The sequence below is a fragment of the Platalea leucorodia genome (genome assembly GCF_965183815.1).
Source record: "Platalea leucorodia genome assembly, chromosome: 4".
Lineage (NCBI taxonomy): Eukaryota > Metazoa > Chordata > Aves > Pelecaniformes > Threskiornithidae > Platalea > Platalea leucorodia.
The window spans coordinates 112,147,180-112,171,014 of NC_138826.1; the positions used below are offsets into that span (position 1 = coordinate 112,147,180).

Genomic DNA, 23,835 nt, shown 5'->3' on the forward strand with positions numbered 1-23,835 from the left:
AATATTGGAAATAGTGATTTAGATTCCGTTTCATGAACGTCTTCCACCAATTTCCACGTGAGCTTCCACCAAGAGGGATACCTGTTGCCTATCGGTGGTATCCTGCCTGTGGGTTCCTGCCCTCTCCCTGTGCTCTTGTGTGTCTGCATTGTGAGTCAGATGAGAGAATGCCTTTAGATGAAAACTAACTCAACAGAAAAAACTCTCATGAGTGCTAAAACTTGGAGGCTGGGGTGGAGTGAAAGAATAGGGAAGCAGGTTAGGGGCACAGAGGTGGAAATCAGAGAGTATTCTGTTCAGGGCAGCCTCCGCTCAGGTCAGCTTAAAGTAGTAATGACACTGCAGTTCTACTCCATCTTGACATTCTTTATTTTTAATATGCTATTTGTAATGGACAGTTTCAACCAATTTGTTCTGATGCTTAACTTACCTCTAGAGAAATTTTCAGTATGAATGCACTGTATGCACTGTAATGTTTGTGCTGTAGCAGTCTTCTACAGTATTTCTTAATAAATCATGTTTTGATAACCTCTCATCCTCTGCATACTTAAATCCCAGCAGAACTCTTGGGTATCATTTGGACCAGTTGACATCTTGGAATTTAAATTAGTAATTTCTTCCAAAATTGTAATTTTTCTTCCTTATGGAAAAAGAACAGCGTTAGGGTACAGATATCACCAATATTTTCTGCAACTACGACTGCAGAAGCAAAATAAAACAAATAACCCATGCAAAAGCAATAAGCCCCAAACCTTCCTCAAACAGGCAAACAAAAATCTGTGATTTTAGGGTTCTATGATTTTGTTTAGGATTTCAGGAACAGCTTAATTTCCTTTAATTCCCTCCCCATCTCCCATGAAACACCTCTTAATTTGTCATTGGATTCTTGCTGCTTATGCTTTGAGGGGGTGGTGCTGATCTTAGGTGTTTGCTCCTAGAGAATCCACTTTAGCTCTTCTAATTTCCTTCTTTCGTCCTCTTTATTAGCGTCACTGAGGTTACTTCTCAGAGCACAGAAGGATTTCTCTTTTGGCTCAAGTAGCCTCTCGAGTGACGCAGTCTGATCACATTCATTTATTGCTGGCTGTCCTGGTTTCCTCTTTGTTAGTGCACCTGATTGTCCTGGTAGACTTCTCTTGATTCTCTCGTTTCTAGCAAAAGCTCAAAATCAACTCAGTCTAAAGAAAGAGCATAATACAGTTTTAATGAAGCTCATAGGGATGCTAGCTTCATAGTTATCTTTTTTTCCAAAACGTATTTTAGTACTTAGAGAAAGTTTTAATTCAGATTTTTTCCTATCTTCATTATATATTATCACAGAGCAATGTTTGAGGTAAAAAAATGAAATTGTATAATAGAAAGATTCTACATTGTTGACTCACTTAGATTAAGAAAAGCTAACTGCGTTGCTCAAAGTATTGTTTTTCTGCCTAATGTACAACGGGCATATCGGATTTATCTCTCTCTATTAAACTCCTCTTACATAACTATCTGGGAAATGTTGGTTTAAAAAGCGCATTTTTAAGCAGCATCTCAGCCAGTAGATTAGAAAAGCTGTTCAGATTTCATAAACCAAGAAAATTTGGAATTGTAATGACAAAAATCTTTATTCTTTAAGAAATACAAAGTTCTAACCCTTTGATAGGCTGAGGTAGATTTTAAATGTCACTGATTCCTAGGGCTCAGTGTATTCTGCCTTGACATATAATATTTTTGCTCAAGAAGAGGATTCAGCAGGCAGTCTGTATTTTAAGTCCTTAAAAAGTAATTTCCAGCTGTGCTTTCCAAGCTTAATAAGGCGTAATAGTTATAAGGGAAGCAATGCCTACAACCTATGGGAGAGTTAAGGATTTGCTTTTATTTTTATGAACCTATATAAAGAGGTAGAATTAGCAGAGGAATGAGGTAGAGGAATGGCTATAGGACTATGATTCCCTCCTCTGATTTCCTCCCGGGCTCTGCTGAGCAGAAGCGACTGGAGCAGCTGGCTGCGTGCCGTACTGGTGTGAGGGCAGTGCCTGTCATGGCTGCGTCCAGCCCTGGCATGTGGTGTTACAAGATATTTAGGTCCTAATTTGTTTAAAGCACGAGTCTTCTCAAAGCTAAAGAAGTATTATATATGTGCTTTTTAAATCTGTTAACGTAGAGCTGACAGTTCTAAATGCTATACTCACTAAATCTGTTACGGTTATTATAGTATTAGGTTTACTCTAGTGCTTTAAGGTTAAAGCAGGAGAAAAGCTGACAAGTTTTAAACTGGGCCCCAGTCCCCAGAGTCTTTGCTAACTGGGAGATAAGCCATTGTGCCTGCTTAATTCCTGAGAAGACGACACGAGTACCTTACAGCACGTCACCCTCACCTCTGATCATGACCATAATGTTATCAACTGACCGTGCACGGCAAGAAACAGAATAATGATTGCACTGAAGTGCCTGAAGCAAAATGCTCCATTTGCCGGTCCCTGGGTTAATAACTGGTAGTATCTTTGTTGTATTTCACATGACATGGTTTCTTTACTAACTAAAATTGGCTGGTTGGAATGTGTGAGTTCCTCTGCAATATTTTAAATAAGCTGGATCTTAAATGCACTGTGGTTCTGGCTATGATCTGGCTGCCCTTGTGTCAACTGCCCTTTTGCTCGGTTTCATCGTGCTGTCCGTGATGGCAGCATCACTCCTGAGAATACACAAGTGTAGAGATTTCTAGTATTATGTTGTCTGCTTAGACGACAGAAACTATCAAAAGGCGCATACCCTGCCTGTGTGGCAGCTTCTGCTCTCACATAGGAATGGCGGGAAAGCACTTGCAGGTGTTTCTGATGTAGGCCTGCTGTCCGTGTGAAAACTGCTTTTCTTTTGAAAACGGTATTAATATGATTGCTATGGCTTCCCCACTGGTTAGAATAGCAACTGAGAGCATCCATAGCAGGATGTCTAGCCGCTGGACCCCCAGAAAGGCCCTCTGTTTTGAAGTCCTGCTGAAATGCATTGTCCCAAAGCATTTTGCTAGGATTGCAGGAAATTTGGAATGAAGCTGCAGATTTTGGCAGTTTAGCAGGAGGTGACTGCCAGTCTGAGGCACAGATGGAGGTATTTGGAGAAGCCAAAGCAGCATGGTCTTACTGTTCCTTTCTTAAAACCATCAGAAGGATTAGATTTTTAGCACTTGAAATGGCTTAATTTAGATTTTGAGATAAAACACAGCAGGGAGAGACAGTCTCTTTTTCAGTTCGCTTCCACACATTTTTCCGTGGATTTAGGAGATCAGAACCATATTTTAATTTCATTTTATTTAAGCAGCCTGGGGTTGCAAAATATGATTTTATGACATAAGTGAACTCCACAGCAGATCTTGTATTTGTGGGCTATGTAAGCCTTTGATGATATTTGCACCTTTTTTAATCTCATGTTGCCAAGACACTACTTCAGAGTTTACTATGGCAGTAGACTTAATCTGTGGGTAGTTCTTTGCACTTTTTTTTTTTCCCTGTGCAGCTGAAGGAAGGGGTCAGAAAACTAGTCTTCACATTCAAGACACTTGCTCATTGAAGTTAGTAATTGAAGTTAGTGGGAGTTTAATACTAGTTTTAATAGGTTCATATGCAAGGCCACCTGTAGATACGCAGCATAGTCACAGAAAAAAGTTGCAGGGAAGTAGTGAGTGAGTGTGGCTGCTGTAGCCCCCAGCAAAAGCAGCTTTGTAAGCATGCCTGCATATAGGGCTTCATTAATAGCCTGTGCAGCATGAGGTGTGCTGTCCTGCTGCTTGGCTGTCCTTTGGCTTCTCTGATCCATTTTTAAACAAATGCATACAGACAAAAGCATTTGCGGCCTAATCTTAGTAGACTAAAACCTATTTGACATACTGTACTGTTAAGAGAGTTGATTTCCTTTATGCCTTACGAAGCTTTATGCAGTACTTCTCTAAACTTTTTGTTTCATTTTCTTATGCGGTGTTTCTCATATGCAGGTACAGGGATATTGTTCTCTGCATAGCTGTGAAGTGACTCACTTGGAATTTTGTGTTCAGTTGTGAACATGTGGTTGCTAAAATTAATCTGAGGCTTAGATTAATTTATTGTGAATAAACAAAAGTAATTGGCTACTAAAGTGAAACGTTATTTGGCAAAGATTTAAAAGTTCAGTTAGCTTAGTTAATTTAAGTCTGTGCCTTAATAAACTTACTGGGAGGACATAAAAGGAAGACAACTATTAGGAAGTCATAGTAGGCTGGTTATAAATGGAAATAGTGCAACATTGTCTTATGAAGGAAGTATCTGACACTGGGTGAAACGCCGTTGCCATTTTTTTGTTAGTTTTATTGGTTCTTTCAAAAGAAGCAGTGAAAGACCTGCTTGAATGAGCAAAATGCTGAAAAACGTGTAAACGAGAGTAATCCTGAGTTATCTTGGAGATAAGCAGTAGTGTGAAGGTCTAGGCTACCTTGACATGGTGAATTGGGATGATTTAAATCTAGAAAGATAAAAAAGGAGAAAAAAAAAAAAAAAGAAGCGTTGTTTAACTTCAAAGGTTCCTCAGGTTCACTGGGTTCCTTCCTAGACTGCTTTTACATTTCTGTGTGGATCTAATCTAAGGCACCCAGACATGTTCAGAAATGTTCATTTTATAAATTTAATCGTCCAGTTCCCACCTAATTTATGTTGTAATTCAGAGTTTTAAGTGGAGAGGTGTGTCTGTTCTTGGAGGAGCCTAAAGCAGTAGGTGTTCTCAGGTCCTGCTTTCCGTATTCCAGGAACATGGATTTCAGAGCAGTGGCCATAGTTGGTTTGATTTGCAAAAATGTGCAATAGTTATGGGTGCAATTCTATAATATTTGAACAATTTGAGTTCTAGTCCAATCTAAGCTGTAGGTCTTCATTAGCCTGAAGGAAGTTGAATATACAGTTCCTGCATCCCAAGTGAGTGTCACTAACAATCAAAGATATCTGGGAAGAGGCATCCTCCAGCCCTTCTTTCAAAGGCAGGTCACTAGTTAGGGTAGGTCAGGAGTGTAAGATCAGGCAAAGAGCCAATAGGAGGGATCACAGAGGTCAGGGACCTCAGAGAGTGTGAAAACCTCGTTTTTACTCCCTGGATTGTATTTTATATCTAAAATTGTCCCATGTGAAAAGCCTAAGTAGTCCAAAGAGCAGGCATTACAATGTCGCCCCTTTAAAAGAAAGTCAATGTGTCTGGGAGAAAGGATGTCACAGGTTCAAACCTCCTTTGATAAAGTGTTGGGTTTTCTACTTGCTGGAGTGTTCTAATTATTAAGTGGCTATTAGTGAAAGATGAAGTGAGTTGGCCAAATCTATATAGCCAGTGACAAAAGTTGAGTTTGAACAGATTTTCTTGCTGCAGTTGCCAGTCCAGCCCAGTAATCTGTAGATGCCCTGCTGATGGTGGTTTCCATGATGATGATAAATTTTGTGATGTTTCTGTAATTAAAAATGAAAAAAAAAATTGTTTTCTTTTCTTGCTGTTCTTCTGTGTTTGATCCCATATGTATAGAACTGCAATTTAAATATATGAAGTATAATTTAAATCTATTAATATATAATACATCTGGAATTTCAGATCTTAGAGCAAATTATGCTTATTCAAACATCTGGTTAGAGAAGTTAATTATCTGGTTAATCCTCTGGGACAAGGAGGTGACTTCTTGCCACTTCCTGCCCTGTGACTGAGATTCTGGAGTTCTAGAACTCGTGCTGTGCACCTCTTCGGCAGTGTCTGGGTCTAGAGAAGTGTGGTGAAGTAAATTCAATGTATTCAATATCCAGGTTTTCTTGAGTAATAATCTTTTGATTTTCAGTTTGTCTGGTGTAATACATTACTTTGACATACTTTTGTCAAGTGTTGTATGAAAAAATGTCCCTTGGAACTAACTGTAACTTCTAAATGTTTTAGCATGTTTAAAATGTTCCATTATCCTATGTCATGCTTATCAATGTTTTGTTGCTTTTATAGATTACCTTTCTCAAGGGATAGATCTCTCTGGAATAGAAGTAATTGAAAATGACCTGCTTTTTATTGCAAGAGCTCGGCTTGAGGTGGAAAATCAGGCTAAAAGGTTGCTTGAGCAAGGTGTGGAGACTCAGGTAAAATACGCTTTCTTTACTTCCTTTCAACAGTGAATTGTAAAAGTACTCTGAGCTTGATTTCCTTTGTTTTGTGTAGCATTGTCTAATGGAGATTAAACATGAAAAAAGTCTTACATGAGAAGTTCTCACACATGAGAATATCCAAAGAAATTGACAAAACTGGCCTTGTACAATATTTGCAAGAATAAAATTTGCAGGATCTGACCCTGAAATCTGGGAGAAACTAGGTGTTGATATGAAGAGTTTAACTGTAAACACTGTGATAAAAGCTTGATGATTGATAGGACTTTGCATTAAGCACAGTATACTACATTGCCGATATTGCCAAGCTTTATAGATAAATCTGAAAAATGCAGTTTCTTAAAGCTGTAAGAAGATTTCTACATTTTAGCTGTGCAGTAATATATTGAAACGTTTTGAAAGATTTCCCATTAAAACTTTAAAGGGCATTTTAAACTTTGAGGTAAGTATTCACTGTAGGGAATATCAAAATGAGTATGCATAATTACATTCATCCATACTAAATGTAATTATCTAAATTTTTAATAACCTGGCTACGTCTATTATTTAACTATTTGTAGTATCATTAGGGCTGTCTTCTTGCATTTTTAAAAATTCATATTTTTGTCTGTACTTTTTAGTATTCTTTAAAAAAAATATTTTAAATCTCCCTTACTACAGTACGAGGGAAAATCCAGTAAAAGTTCCTATCAAATTTGGGTTTTAAATTAGAGAGCAAAGAGGATTAGAACAAGACATTTTTATGCTGTTTGTTACCAATGGTTAAACTTACCTGTAAGTCAATATAGCATTCGTTTATACTATTGAAGGTTATAGAACATACACAGAATGGAAAATCGCTTCGTTAAATTGGCTTGGTTAGGCTATTGAGGATTAAAATTATCGGTATGTCTCAAACTTTTACTTAGACCTCTCATTTCAGGTAATTTTCTGTAGTACAAAGTCATGGTTGTGGTAAATACCTTTGGCTATTTACTGATAGCAAAATGGTAGGAAAAAACACCCCAATTTTTACTTTATTACTATTCAAACGTTGAAACTCCTGGCTATTTGAGCATGTTGCCAAGCTGTGATTGGGCTTGTTACAAGCTATGAAGCATATGCGACGTTAAAGACTGAACGAAGATAGGGCCTAAGAAAAAGCAAGTGGACATTTATTTTAAATGCAGCAAAAGTCTTCATCGGTGTGTACTCCTTCTAGTTTTTCATGTCAGATTTGACCTTCTCTGATAATTTTCTCTTCATATTAAGTACTAAAACGGAACTGACAAAGAAACCCTGGGGAAATCAGTCCCACTCCACTTGAAAAATAGACAGATTTATTAGGTGTTCCAGGCTGTATCCAGGTAATCAAGAGATTATTAAAGTATATGCCTGTTGTGCTTTAGCCAGGGGCCTGTTTCTAGCAAATGGAAGATTGTTTGGAAGAACATTATTAGGGCTTAGTCATATCAGAAGTGGGGACATTTTCATGAAGAGGTGTTGGGGTATGCTTCACACGTTTGTTATTGTATATGATTCATGGATTTAATGTTGGAAAAATAGTGTGCTTTAGAAAACACGCATGCAGGCATTGCCCAAGAAATCTAGAATTCGAAATATGGCTAGCAAATAGTTATGTCTTTGATTCTTATTATTGTAGCTGTGTGATTTATTGACAAGCTGATTTACATTTATATCTTCCAAACCCTGTGATCTCCTGTAAGATGACACGGGATCTTCATCTTTTCTTCTGCGTTTTGTACCACAGAATTCCTCAGATGGGCTGTCTTCCTGCTAGTATCTATGCTGGTAGCCAAGTCTGTACCTTTGAGAATAGTGCATCTGTGTTTGTCCAGGTGGTTCTTCAGTTATTTGATATTCATATTGGCAATTGCAATTTTAGTTTTCACCTTTGTTTTGATCTGCTGTATAAATAATACACGAGATTGGTTGCCTACATGACAGTGAGCTGTATTTCTGTATTTCATCTAGCACTTTTCAGCAATACCTAAAGAAGAAAGTTAGTGTTACATCTCCATTTTAGAGTATTTCAGTGTCCACCTGGAAGAGGAGCAGGAAGGAGAAATACATGAAAAAAGTAAAACTATAAGTATCTCCTTTTAAGCAGAAGTCATTAGAATTTGGTGAATGTCTTCTCTAGAATTCAGCGCTTTTTTCAGATATGCTGCTAGAAGTTACTCTGACAAAAAGAACAGAGCTAAAAAGTTTAAACTACCCCTTTCAAAATTTTAATATATCCCTTTTGTTTAGGTAAGAAACTATTTTTGTTATTTTGATTATTTATTTAATGGTGTATGTCACATACTGATGAGCTGTGCCCAGATTCCCCCAAATAACCACCAGCAGTAGCACATGAAAGCAGATACTTACCTCTAAGTGATACGTTGCCTTTTTCTCTCCATTGTAATTCACATTTTTATTGCATGTCCATCACTGTAGCGTTTGTGTATTTCTCAGAAGAAATGAAATCTCTCTTTCCCTCTTCCTTTGGAAGTGCAGCATTAGCCATTGACTGCTTCAGAAGTGAAGGATTCCACTCGTGTTCATGGTGGTATCTTTAAAGCTGCCATCTGGCTATAAACCAGAAGTGTCTGTCAGCATGTCTAGACTTAACAGCCTTTCACAGAGCTGCCAACCATGCTTGTCTTCCTAATCCTTTTAGAAAGAGTAAGCTCTCTTTGCTCTTGTTGGCAAAAGTAATACAAATAATAGCAAACCCAATCAAGCAGGGGTACCAGTGGCTGTGGACAGGTTTTTTATTGTTGTGTATGCTTTGTTACGCACTCCCAGTGTACATAGCACAGATTGATGCTCTTTCATGACCCACAGAACAGTATCAAGAAGATGGATTCAAACCTCATCCTTACTGTTTAGTCCTAAACTCCTTGGTAGCTTTCCTTCATGCTGTAAGCAGGTTAATGGCAGATAGTATAGAAAGCAGGATAGGCTACTTTAACAGAGGTACATCGAGAACTTTATTAAACTTACCATTCTAAGAGAAGAGGCAGCAATGTTTTCTGCTTTAAAAAGAAAAAAAGAGGTATATATCCATCTTGCAACCACCTGAAGCATCTCCAGCATTTCTTTTGCTCACAGGATGAACCCTAGGCAGAGGAAACTAGATTTGCTCTTGACACCACTCCAGCCCTTTATTCAACAGCAGTATATTGTGTAAAGCAGATCTGAATAATAAGAAATTACTCAGAACAAGAGAAATTTGTTCAGATTACTATAGCTCAATTCCAGGTAGAACAGTTTTGCTAGACACAGTGTTGTGGCTGCTATACTTACAAAGACGAAAACTTTCTCTGCAACTTAGCTCACACTTAAAACCCTTTCTGCTATATATTGTCATGCTTAGTGTGGGACTTCCCTCTTACAGCCAGGGATGCCAAAACTTAGTTCCATCAGGTAATGGTAAGGCTGGTAGCATTAGGAGCCACGTCACGTGTATGCAGAAAAGAGGTGCGTTTCCATCTCCTCTGTCTTTACTCCTCTGAAGAGATGGCCCTAGTTCTGAGCTAAGTTCACTGCTTTAACAACACTTATGGGTCTCCTGTGCATGAGAAAGATGGATTTTTGCATGTATGTACTTGTATGTGTGAAATGGGTTAGGATCCTATGCTCTTGCTTTTGACTTCGCTGGTACAAACTTTAGTAATTAGTTAGGATGTAGACGGTGAGGACCATCTAATTATTAACTAGATGTATATGCATAATTGTTCTTGACTAATGCTATTTAGCGCCTGAGAAAAGTGATGGGAGGATGAAGCATCTGCATAATTAACCAGTTGTCTGGAGGTGATTATCAAGAAGTTGCTCGATTTATCTCAGTTCAGGGTTCCCTAATATAGGTCTTTATATAGTAGATCTTGCAGTGTTATGGCAAAATTGGTGATATTAATCTGAAATCTCTCATAGGCCAGCATTTAATCTTGTGTCAAGGATCTCTAACAATAGGTCTTCTTTGTTATCCCCAAGGGATTGGAAAGGAAAGTATGCACATAATTGACCATTTTTCCAGACATGATCATCAAGAAGTTGCATAATTTGTTTCATTTCAGGGTCCTCTGAGCGGAGTGCTTAAGTAGTACAACTTGCAGTGTTACAGCAAGATTGGTGAAATTAATCTGAAATCCTTCATAGGGCAGTATTTAATCTAATGTCAAGGATCTTAAACAATACATGCTCTTTATTATCCTGTGGCAGCATTTTCCAGTTGTGCAAATGCACTTGGAGGTGTTGAGATATTCAGATATTAAGAATGGCTGGCATTGGGCTCTATTTTTCACTTTTTTGGTGAAACTTGCAAAAAGATGATAATGTTGCGTTCTTGAGTTACTTGTAATTGTTACTGCCAAAGGCATGGATGGCTCTTGTGGACAGCACAATGTCTGGGCAAGGTCCTGTGATCCTGAATTTCTCATTTTTGATCTTGCATACTTTAGCAAGAATATATATTTCACTGAAACATCCTTTTTTCTGGATTAGTTTATGATATTTTAACACTTCGATTTAAATCAAAGTATGCTTGCTAGTTTTTGCTGGTTTAGTGTCATCTTCAGATTTGAATGCTTTATAGTAAAATGGGCTGTGCAAGCGTATGAATATGCTGTCTAAAGTTGTCGGCTCCGTGGAGATGTGCCTGACTGTAGAACAACGTCTAATGTCATAGGAGGATGTTACTTCGTGTGCCCCACGGCTGTGTAGTGGACCTCTTCAAGTTTCGCTTTAGTTCATTTAGCTTAGGATGTGTTCCGTTGCCCACACTGATATACTGCACTAGTCAAAAGAAAAATTTTAAATTCCAGATGGTTTTGCCTGCCCTTTGCTGCTTTTACATATTAGCTATCATATTTTGTCATACCTTTTAAATAATACAAGCCCTTATGTACTTCAGAATGTCAATGGAATTGATTGCTGTTTTGTACATGTGCATAACTGCATATGTATGCATATTTACAAAATGATCATTATAATAGCAAATAAAGTAGAAAAATATGAGAAAAGAACCCCTCCAATTTGCCACACAACCAGTCATCTTTTTATCCATATAGAATCGTTTAGGTTGGAAAAGACCTTGTAAGATCATCAAGTCTAACCATTAACCTAGCACTGCCAAGCCCACCACTAAACCATGTCCCTAAGCACCACATCTACCCGTCTTTTAAATACCTCCAGGGATGGGGACTCAACCACTTCCCTGGGCAGCCTGTTCCAGTGCCTGACTGCCCTTTCGGTGAAGATGTTTTTCCTATTATCCAACCTAAACCTCCCCTGGCCCTACCCTCATAAAAAGTCTGGAAAAACTAGAGTTGAAATGCTACCCAGAGTATACATTTTTTTGAAGTCAAAGTGTAGTCATTGCTTTTTTTCCTTTTCTTTCCCCCCCCCCCGACATTTATTTCTACTTTGAAAGCTAGAAGTTGGAATTTAACCTCATCACTGTCAAAAATTTAACTAATATAGTACACTTTAGGCAGTAGATGTTATGTTTCCTTATTATTCCACAATCTTGATTCCCTGGAGGAGATCCTGATGGAAACTAGACTGAGACAGCTATTTCATAATAAAGTGATTGACTACAATATGATATAGAAATGGAAGGCATTTTTGATTATTCAGTTGGAAGTCAATTACTTGAATCTGGAGTAAGAAGACTGAAGTATTATCTGTAAAAAGAAAAATTTTAACCTGTTTGCTACTTTTGGCATAGGGTGAGGGTGGTAGCTATAGTTAACTTTAAATCATTTAGTTTTGCTTAGTGAAGACAGACAATGAGATCCAAAGCTTTTTATTTAAATTCATGTTAGCCACCCATTTTACTGCTTTTTGTAATTCTAATGAAGACAGAGAAGACTTATTTCAACATGTTATAGCTGTCATACTGGCTTTCGTTGTAAGAGATCACAATGGCATTTGAATCTGTTTAATTAAAATCATACTAGCTCATACTATTTGGGTTTTTTTCTTCTACAATAGTTCTGTATGCATATAGAGAATTTTCACTTTATATGTTTATATATCTTTACAAGTTTTACTCTATCCTAAGCTTCAAGTTTCTTTGTCACAGAAACATACTCATGTTGCATTATTCAATTTTATTTTTCATCTTCAATATTATGGTTATGGTTTTCGTGATCTTGTTAACTTGCTAAATCAGATTGCTTCATCTGGCCATCTGGTGCATGGCACTACTGAAGGAGTTTTCGATAAATCTAAATTATTTCTTCCTTAAACTATTCTGTTAAGATGTGATATAGCAACGTATGGCTCATCTAACAACCAAAAAATATCTTCCAAGTATGTGTTAGTTATAACCTACATCTGAATGGTAAACTTCATGGGGATTAACCAAACCTTATGAAATTTTCCCTTTACTATTCTGGTCTAAAAAGAGTTCATTTTATCTTAAAGTATGATCTAATGGAACTGAAGTGTTAACCGTGCTTCAGTAATTCAAAATCACCAAGCTAAACACTAAGCATGAATTTATACCTCTGAACTATGGATTAAAATAAACCACAGATTTCTCTGCAACATAATCGGCTGATACTGATATAACCTAGAATATCCTTTCAGTTTCCATAGGAACAGATGATAGAATGTTTTGAATCTTGGAATAGCTAAAATGAATGTCTGGCTTCAATGTAGTTCACTTTTATTTTGCAGCTTGCAACCTCTGCGTATAAGGGCTAAAAAGAAAGGTGGAATATTGACATAACACATATTAAAATGTTTTTAGTAGTAGTAGTAACAACAACAACAATAATAAAAAAATTACTTTAAGGTGTTTCTGTGCATAATTCTTTAGGCGTTAGCTCTGTGTTTTATTATACAGGTGCAAAAAGTATTTCCAGCTCCATAGGAAAAGAGAAACTATTAATTATTCCTGTACATTAATGCCTCTTTAAATGTTTTACCATAACAACAAAATCTGTCTCGTGGGTCATCTCATTACACTGTATAGGTATAGTTTCTCATCGGAACCATTTGTACAACACAAGAAAGAACTTCATGTAGCCAGAAAGAAAAGATCAGCAAAACTTTAGTGGAATATATAGCATGTTATATAGGTGACTATGGTGAAAGATGATAATCCAAGAACAGGCAGGGAAACATGCTAGCTGTAGTAGTACTTGTTTTACTGGATGTTTGACATCTCTTTCTTAACAGGTCATGTTGCTAAATCAGAGAAGATATGCTCTGAGTGTAAAAACATTAACAACATTTAAAAGATACCTCTTTGAGACTAATGGATATGTAACTCCAATATTGATGTAGAGGGAAAATATGGAGGCCTTGTTAACAAACCATTAGGAATCTAAGTGCCTATAACCTGAGGCCTTGTGACCGCAGGTACAAATGATAGCGTGTGACTGACTGCTCAGTGCTTGGGCTTTTTTCATTTGTTATAACTCCAGCATTTAAGATACTTGATCTTTAAAACATTTTGTATATGGAAATTGGGATCGTACTGAAAGCAAAAAAGAAAAAAAGCAAGAAGAAAAAAGAAGCAAAGCGAGGAAGAAGTAGCAAGTTAACTTGTGATAGTTTCTCTTTGCAGTGCAACAGGTTTTCGGTCTTTGAATGAAGCTACACTGTGCTAATGTAGTTCACATAGTAACTTTTTCAAATATCTGTATTCCAAGATTATTTTCAGCTACCATTAATATAGAAGACTCTTGAGAGCTGTAGTTATTGGAACATATGGGCAAGTTTCACAGCAACATTTTGAAAACAGGATTTTCAAATAAAAGTAATATCTAGGGATTTCCTGCTCAGTGTAAGAATATAATTTACTATTGTAAATGTGCAGAAGACCCTGTGTCACATGTTACTTTCTGAATATTGCTTCTCTTTTATTAATGATTCTGGTTTGCATTTTTGCAGGATCTTTTAGACAATTCCTCAGAAAGTGTGTAGTAGGTGGTTTAGGCAGGTATTAGCAAAACTCATTCCGCAGGTGGGCAAATATGGAGAAGTTCTAACTGACAAGAAGTAAGCAGGAAGGTTCTTAACAAAGTATTTGAGTTTGCAAGTTTCTATGCTTTAACAATTGGGCAACACTGGCCATTTTTAACAGGCCTTGTTTTATGAAAATGCTTTTTTTCCCCCCCTATGAAAATTTTTTTTTTTTTTCTTAAATAGATCCTGGAAGCTTCTATTTTCTCACCCAGTAATATCTGCAACTGTAATTGTTTATCTTTTGAAATAGATTGCAGGTAAAGTAGAATAAGCATTGTAAAATGAATGTAAATTTTAGTTCTTTAATTATGTCCAGCAGAAAGTTTCCGGGTGTGGGAGTGGGGACAAGGGACTAGCTAATTAGGCATCGAAGGGCCCCTCGTGGTCCGTCAGCCACCTTTCCCATTAGTAACTCTTGCTAGGAGTTTACCTTCCCAGCTCAGGGATGGGTACGTGGCCATGCAGGTATGCAGTGCCCTCACCTGCATTTGACTCCACATCTGCTTCTGATAAACTTCTGCAATATTCAGGGTCAGGTTTGGTCCTTATAAAGTTGAAAGATTATTATGCACCAGATTTTGAAGTTATGAAGTGTCTATTAGTAAAACAAAGGAAATGCACAGGTTTTCTTTTTTGAGAGGAGGTAGTCTTGGCAGATATTTTGTCACAATATATTCAGGGCTATGTTTCAGGTTATGGTTTCAACAAAACCTTCAAATTTAATTAGGGCCTGGTTAGAGAACATTTTTTTTCTTGTCCTTTGGATTTTTTTTTTTCTTCTTCAAATCATATTGAAGCAGAGAACTGAGAAATGAAACAATCGTTGTTTCCCAGAGTTGGATTGCCTGTCTGCCTCCACTGGCATGATGGCAATGGCAGCAGCTTTTATTGCGATATCTAGGCACATACATGTTCAGGATTAGGGCATACTGCCATCCTATCTTCCTCCATCCTTCAGCTGTATACCGTTATACTTCCATTTCCCTAGGCCTCGGAATGCCTTCAAAAGCATCCAAATTAAGTCCCCTCACATTGGCCATCTTGCTGTCATACCTCTATTGATTTCCAAACTTGCCACCTGCCACGTGAGAGCCCTATATTTGTGTCTGAAATGCTCCCGCTGATCACTCCATGGCTCAGGCGAGCACAGCAGAACTGGGAACTGCCACCTCCATTGCTGCTAGTGTCCCCTGCACCCTGCTGGGCGAGGTGTTGGCTCAGGGGTTTGGGTGGCTTGGCCAAGAGAGTGATGTGTCTTGTTGATCATCTGTTAGTGCTCTTGGCTATTAATTCTACGTCTGCTGGAGATATGTTCCACAGAGTAGTTTTGGTCAAACTGCAAAGCAGACAGCCCCAGAGAGATGTTGTCAATAGCAAATGAAGCATGAAACAGCCTTCCCTTTTCCCTTCCCTCGGTGGCAGGTAGGACACCGTGGTGTAGGGAATTCATAATTTGTTGATATGAGGCGTAAGCTAAAAAGCACCAACTTTAAGCAAATATTGAAAGTAACAGAAAGCAGGAGACTGTGTTTTGAGAAAAAACCTGCTTGGATAGACACATGCATATTTAATCAGTCTTCAATAATTCATGTAATATTAATGTGATGCATATGGTAATATAAGTGTTTAGTAATGTTTTTGGCTCAAACTCTAATACCTAATTGGGAATTGTTGCCTTTTTTATATCTTAAAATTATTTGAGAAGAGTTAGAATTAACTTAAGTAAACAAGTAAAACTTAAAGTCATTAAGCTTTTATTAACTGAAAACTGTGTCTGATTTTCCACAAATATTTCGTGCCATTACCTCTTTTAATGCCTTTCGCAGAGAATCCATCGCTATCTAAACTGTCATTTTTTCCTTTACTGTTTTTCTTCTGACAAGGTGCTGCTTTATGGTTGCTAGTCTAAATTTAAAAAAAAAAAAAATCACAAAAAAACCCAGCTGCAACAAATAGCATAAAATGCAGCTTTATGTTATTAAAAAAAAAAAAACAAAACAAAACAAAAAAAGGGAGACCATTTTTGCTGCTCAGTTTTCTAGGTTTCATAACAGTTTATACGTTTGTGATGTTTAATTAAACTGATGAAGTTAAATTTATATCTTACCTTTCTACACTTGACCCAGTTATATAATATGATAAAATTCCTCAAGTTTTCATTAAATGGACTTTGAATAATTTTGGTAGCAACTCTTTTACAAGCTCTTTAACAAAGCGTGGCATTTCTTTATGTACCATAAGATGAAGATTGTTTGAGCAATTACTTGAATAATCAGTAACTTAGAGGCAGGTCCAGCATTTCTGCTGGGTAAACATGTTGGAACTGCAGAAGAAAGGAAAGTGTAGTAATTTTTTAAGAGATCTCATACCAGAGATCCAAATGTGCAGATTTTTGCAGGTCCACCTCATTCATTTTCAGAGATGTACTTTTGTCCCATATATAATGTGCTTTCCAGAGTGAAGAGTTTTATAACTCAGCAAGGAGCGATGAATTCCTTGGTGAATACTGCTGGGAAAACAGGACTACTTGGGAAGTACCTGAACATGCATTTTAGAAGCCCACAGTTTAGGGAGCTTCTCTACCACGTGATAGAGATAAAATAGTAGCAACGATGGCCATGGTAGTGTTTTCTTTAATCTAGCCAGAATTAGTTCATGCCAAAATATATTCCTTGTACTCTGGTTGCTGAACCATGCTGAAGCGTGTGCTACTGTTGCTGCCTCTGTTAGTCTTCAGGAACGTAAGCATGGAAGCGTGTGCCCACGCCGCAAGCTAGATGGACAGTGCGTTGATATTTTAATTCTTCTCTCTTTGATCATAAAGCATACATGTAACAACAGTTATTGGGTGCTGATATGTATTCCCTCTCCAGAGCTCAGATGGTGCTTATTTTTGTGCAACTCTTTCCTTCCAGGAGTGGGGAAGAAGGGAAGCTGGAAGATGAACTGCACTCAGTCTTCCCCCCTCCCTCCTCCAGCGCTGTATGTGAGCAAAGCTAAAATGTGTATGCGTTTGGGGAGGAAAGTGTGCTGGAGTAGGAGTTACCAGCGAGGAGGATGGGAGGGTGCCATATGTTCTCCTGCACTGCAGGTTTTACTCTTCCCTGGAGACTTGTTCTGGAATCCTATTGATTTCTTGTCCAAAAAAATTGAGTTGTCTTGCAGTACTTGGTCAGTATTATAGAAGATTTGGCTATTACTGCTTAGTGTCGCTGTCCTTGCAGTTATTGGGATGTAAGCACTGACTTACTTGAGGAAAGCCTAAGTCACCTTGTTCTTTGTTATTAATGTTAGGTGAAGGATTTTCCTGAATTCAGATCTAGGTCAGTATTTATTTATTATTATTGTTGGTTTTTGGGGTACTGCATATTGAGAACCACGTTCCTGAAGCACGTATGTATCACCCAATAGGAAGTTTTGGTATGACATTAATGTTACTCAGTTGCTTTTTGCTGCAGATGTTTTTTGTCTGCCTAAGGAGATGTTAATGCATGAGGCCTTTTTAATTCTGTTTTTCTTTCTACTTGACTCTTGTTTTATCCGCTTTTAAAATGCTAACTAGGAATCTGAGTTTCAAAGTCCTCTGCAAATAAATACAAGCAACCTTTCCGCATACTGAAGACTTTTTCAGTTGCTGTGTTGCTACAGGCCATTCTTCTATACATTTGGAAAACTCGCTCCTCTTAATTTAGCATCAGCACTTCCACCACACCTTAGAATTAAACTTAACCTACCTCATGATCAAGGATATTTTTCTCCTTAATACCAAGTAGCATTCTTCATGGAGACCCTCTGACAGTGTTCTCATATACAGCACAGTGGGAACGCATCACCATGTTGAGTTTATGTTGCTTCAGTGCAGGTTATCATAAAGGTTATCATAGGTTGCTTCAGTGCAGGTTATCATAAAGGTTATCATAAGGAATCATAAAATTAATTAATTCATAGACTTCTACACTCAGCTGAGAAATCTCATGCTCATGTAGTCTGACCTGTGTAGTGCTGGATGCAGACTTAAATTCATTAGGCAGTGAACTGTAAGGTGTGAAGAATAGTAACTACTATGAGCTGCAAATTACGTTCTATAGCAGGGGATTTGATGACTAGTCAACTTTTATTGGACTGACCAGTCTTGAATTTGAAAAGAAATTGTGTAGCCATGTCTTTGCTCTGAGGCGGCTGACACAGCAAAGCTGCTGCAGAAATAAAGTGGATCATTGAAATAGTGCTCTGGCCTGTGAACATCTGAAAATTGATCTCATGCATATTATTTTAAAATGCAAATTTGTTTATAATCAGGTCTATATTTATACTTTATGTTCTCTAGTCAGTTTAGAAATCTTACAATTTTGTAGAACATTTTTGGGATTTTCTTTTCAGGGAAGGTAAGTTTTAGCATAGCTTTTACTTCTTTTCAGAGATTTTTTTTCCCTCTAAATGAAGTTATAAGAACTTTTAAAAAATGTTAGGTTGTTGATTTTAACTAAAAATTAGATTTTAGGTTAGTTCTTTAGTCTGCAACTGAAGTCTTTTGCCCTACACTGGAAGTACCTTATATATTGTGCCTTGATAGTTGTATATGGAGGAGGGAACTTAATCCTACATCTTGATAAATAAGTGTGCTTAGATATAATTTCTCTTCCACACTAAACTCCTCCTGTAAAGACTATTTCCATTGCATCTGTATACAATTTTTATGAACAAGTGATTAATTCCCTTTTTTTTTCTTGAAAATTATACTGGTAAACACAGTGTGCCCCAGGTAAAAGTACTAAACATACTAAAACACTGTCATGTTTTTCACACATAATACTATTATGCATTCCAATTTCTATAAGGGATGTTTGCATCTTTGTTTTCTGTAACACATTGTGGCCTTATTTATATTTCATGGTATTTAAGTTCACAGTTTATGTGTCATTCAAACAAGGGAAAATACTAGAAGGATAACAGCTGAATTTTAATAATGGATGAGGAATTGAATTGTAATTGCAATAGTTTTCCTAAAGCCATTTTAGGTAAGGATGTCTGTCAACAATCCCTTTGAATCTTTTATACATACGGAATTTTCTTACCTTGGCTCTGAGTATTCAGAGGACGTGTGGCAAAGCTAATTTCTGTTTTGGTTTAGAGTTCAGAATCCATTTTCCATTTTCCTTCCATCTTGTAGGCCTCTGTCTTAAAGCTCGTGTAATTTTGCACAAAGCACGAGTCAATAAAGAACTTGACCACTAACTAGTGGCTATTCATATGACTGCTCTGCAGATTCTGGGCAAGATCAAGCAACTAATATTATTTGTCATAATTTTTTAGTGTTCATTTCTACCTCTATGTTTGTGGCTTTCTTGGGGGGGGAGGGGCTAAATTAAAGTTAAGGTTCTAGTTATTGTCCTCGTTTCATGCATTAGACCAAGTTGTTGGCTGATGTCAACTAACACATCTCTTTCGTAGCCAGAAACTGCTGTGCAGGTTCATAGAAGTGGAGACTTTGACATAGAATTAATGAAAACCTGGCACGGTGTGTGATTGTACATATGTGCTAAGAATGTTTTTTTAACTGAGAATTTATTGAATTTTGTCACTGAGGATCATTATTGTTCTTGTTTTGAAGTCACGGGGAGTTTTCACACGAACTGTAGTGTAAGCGTGTATACGCTTTTGTATAGCATCCAGTTATGCAGCAGCAGCACATGTGAAACTTAGATTGGAGCACTAAGCATATTGTAGCAGTCGGCCAGTAATGTTGAGAGGTAGCCTTTTTTTTTATCCCCCTGAGTTAGGATGACAGTGATACAGTGATACAGGCACTGTATTAATGTTTTTACTTAAAGACAGGGATCTTTTTTTTTTGAAATATATGCCCCTAAACCAAGGAGACCTCATGTTGATTGTGGGTGGAATCCGTATTCCATATGCCTTAATATGACATTCAGTTTGTACAGACTACGGTGTCTTTGCTTTGTGAATTCCAAGCCTGTCCACCCGTAGAAGTTGTGTCTCATGATGGTTTATTGTCATCTGCAAATTTTAATAATCCTATCACCTCTTCTGCTGTTTTCAGGTCTGTAAGTGAGAATGTTGAATAGTACTGGAGTTAGGACAGACAATGGGAGACACAGGTGTTTGAATGTCATACCCTTTCTGTTTCAAAGTGAATCATATAAATACTCTTTGAGTAGAGTTATCCCACCCTATTCTTTATGTCCATCTTATGGCAGGTCAATCTAGACCATGTTTTCTTGGCTTACTTAAGAGAAAGTAACTTAAAATAGTGTCAGCCTTGCTTCAAATTAAAACATATTGTATCTCCCATTCAAAGGTACGTTACTCTGTCACAGAAATAAATTCCTTTGGTTTGGCATGAGTTGTTTCTGACAAAGCCATCTTGGCTATTATTTAGCACCATATTAAAATTTCCTTGTGCATATCTAAAGGTAATTTAACTGTGCAGTCAAATGTAAATAAGTTATTACTTTGTAGCAATCAGACTATATAATATTACAGTGTTGTTTGATGGTCCAGTTTTGAAGAACCAAAAGGTAATGTACGAGATGCTAATTTCAGAATACCTCCGGTGTTAATGACTTTGTTATATGACAGCTTTAAACTTCTTAATGTCTTGTTTGGATTTCAACTCAAGTTTCTGGGAATTTGCCTAAGTAGGTTGGTAATGAAGGTACTTTCTGGACGTAATTAGTGGAGCATACTGTAATTAATAAACTTGCAATCACTAAATGTAAAACGTGTTCTTAAAGTACTACAACTTGGATAATGAAAACATTTACAACCTGTATCATTCATGGAGAACAATAGTACTCCTTAATATATTTTGCAGTGAATCAGTGAGCTCTCTTCTTCTTCAGCCCCCGCTGCTGACAGTTATTTTAAGATCAGAATTAATACTTATGTATATACAGCTCCTGTAAATCAGATGGATTAAAGAAAACAAAGTTTTGACAATGTTGATGCTGAAGTACATTTGCTAAGGTGTAAATGTATATCAGCTGTAAATGTATAGCAGAATTCTGTAATAAATTAAAGTGTTTATGAAAAGCCTGGATCACTTACTAGCTAGAAAGCATATTATTCTACTCATTCTAGTCTTTTACTTCTGTGCGTAGCTGGGCACATCCAGTTAAGTGGGAGCAGACATTTTTGTGAGCTACTATAGCTGGTTCTCTGACAGCCAAATGGGATGATAAAATGGAACTAACATCATCTACTCTGAAACTTTTTTAAAAAATTCACATAGTTGAAGACAATTTCCGACCAGCTGCTAGATTGGATGTGGAAGTGTGTGCATTCTAGAAGAGCTTTGCGCTACCTCATGGGATATAGCCATGACTCACGATAGCTTTTCTGTTTTTGTTTTCTGAAAGTCACCACTTTGAAGGCTGGGTAATGGATTGGGTGGGCACTTGCTCTGTGACAATTCTCATCTTCTTATCAGGTGATTTGCACCCTGAATTGTTCAAGTCACATTTACTTCTTTTTCTTCTTTTCTGTCTAATCACGCAGGTCAAAATTTGTGAATGGATCTTTGTCCATAGTCCCTGCAAGAAGGGGGGTGGGCAACTGGTAGAGTTTTCCTTGGGCTTTCAGTTTCTTTTTTTTTCAGAGGAGTTTGAATCTTTGACTTTGAAATCTTTGCACCAAAATAGTCTATTGCTTGAGCTCATGACAGCAAAATTTAGCTCCACTTATAGCTGTGACTCTGTTAAACTATTTTAGAAAACTGATTTCCTGCTAATTGAAACTTTGTATTTTTAGGGAGTATGTCTATCCCTACATAATTTGTGCATGTTATAGGGAGAAATGTGCTAGAAATAATGAAGGTTAAAATTTTTTACCAGCGATTATCTAAAGGTACGATAAGCAGCAACACATTCCTGAAGGTTGTCATAAGCACAAAGCTAACACAAACCCAAAGATTACTGGTCCTACCATTTGAAGGGACAATTAAAAAATTAAAGATGTTGCTGAGAAGCTGTTTTTCTTTGCTTTTCTCTTTTCTTTTCTAATTTATTGAAGATGATGTTGGGAAAAATACATTTACTGTTCAAAAAAATCAAAATAAAGGGATGTAGAAGGTATTAATGTAACTATATAAATTAGGAATATGGCCAAATTCAGAATATTTAAACTGTACTCACTCTGTCTCAGTAGTAAGATTTAGAAGAATTTCAGAAAAGAGCACAAGAAAGTTTAGGAATATAAAAAAAACTGTCACAAGAATAAAAATTGAAAAATTGAAATTACTGAAAATACTGTTATTTAGTTTATAAGGCAAATAAGTCGGGCAAATAAAATATATGTAAGCTTGTAAAACAGTGAGTGATACAGAGAAGAGAAAGTGGAATCCTTTAGACTTTCCAGTTTTCTAGCCAGGTCGTACAATAGTTGTCCAACAGAGGGTTTCAGAATAGTAAGCAACTTCTATGACGTGTTTCTTACAGAAGTCACAACTTAACAGTAAGAAAATTGATTTGTTAAATATTAACATTAGTACCTATGGAGATGCTAATACGTAACGTCTCTGAAACAGTGACATAAATGTAAATTATATTTAATTCACATAATGTAAATTTTTACATTCACATAATGTAAATTTCAATAATTTTAAAGCATGTCGTTTATGAACAGTAATTCCATTTAAAATCTGAAAAATCTCTGAAGAGGTATCCCAGAAAAGGTACAGGGATCTGTCTCTCTCAAAATTTTGCAGATCTTTGTTCCTTTTTGTTTTCAACATTAATTCACACTCAAGTTAATGTAAAATCACTGGTGTGTTGTAGAGGCTTGACAATACTTTTGTGTCATGAGGAGCTTCAGTTAATTATTTCTACAGGTAGCTTTAAAAATAAAGTATACTTGGTAATAGTACTCATTTGCTATTGCTCTGCTTGCTCGGTAATGCTAGAGAACTCCAAAAATGCAAAAAGAGAATAACAAAAATTGCATTACCATTATTTTTGTAATAAACTTTAGAAGAAAAATTGTTAACCACTGGTAACTTCTTTGCTCATGAGAATATTTGACTGTATATGCCAGCATTTAGGAACAAGGACATGCCAATATGTGTTTTGTCTCTTGAAAACAGCAAAGTACTGAAAAATCCAAATGGTGTTATTGTGGTAAAGTATTCTTGTATATTCTGCAATTTGCTTTTTTTCAAGGAGATCTTCAACAGCATTTCAATGCTTATTACCTGTTTCACAGGCATTGATGACCTCTACAACAATGTGAAGGCATATTTATATATGGCAACTTGCTAGGTTGAAGGAAAATAATGGATTTTTATCAGGAGATTAATTACTTTTGCTTTACTAACTTCTTATACAATTTATTAAGAAAACAATGTTTTAACAATAACATTATTTTAAAAATAAAACTCTTTGTCATGCTTTAATATGCCCATAATGCTAAGACTTGGCTGGCATACATGGTGTCAAGAGGTCAGTGAAGGATGACTTTTGGTTATAGCTTAAGTGCGCAGAGATTGCAGCTTAACTGAGTAATGCAGTAATTCTGTCATATTCTTCAAGGTTAGGAATTTAATAGCAGTTACGCAGTACTTAGTTCAGTAGACTCCCTTTCAAAAATAACCTTCATAATGGGCCCAGATAAACAGAAATCTTGAATTCTCAAACAGATATCCTCTGACCAAATTTGTTCTCATGAAAAATAAGCATTAAAAGGCACTTTAACTTATGCATATATATAAAATTCATCCTCAGTT

At 36.8% G+C, this 23,835-nt stretch overlaps 1 protein-coding gene across 1 annotated transcript in view; it reads left to right on the forward strand.

The window, feature by feature from the left end:
- COG5 (component of oligomeric golgi complex 5) overlaps window positions 1-23,835 on the forward strand; it is a 191,228-nt gene that overhangs the window by 75,605 nt on the left and 91,788 nt on the right. Inside the window, exon 7 of the mRNA XM_082308220.1 lies at window positions 5,971-6,101. Within this exon, the coding sequence (XP_082164346.1) occupies window positions 5,971-6,101 (131 nt within the window). The remainder of the gene's footprint in view (window positions 1-5,970; window positions 6,102-23,835) is intronic.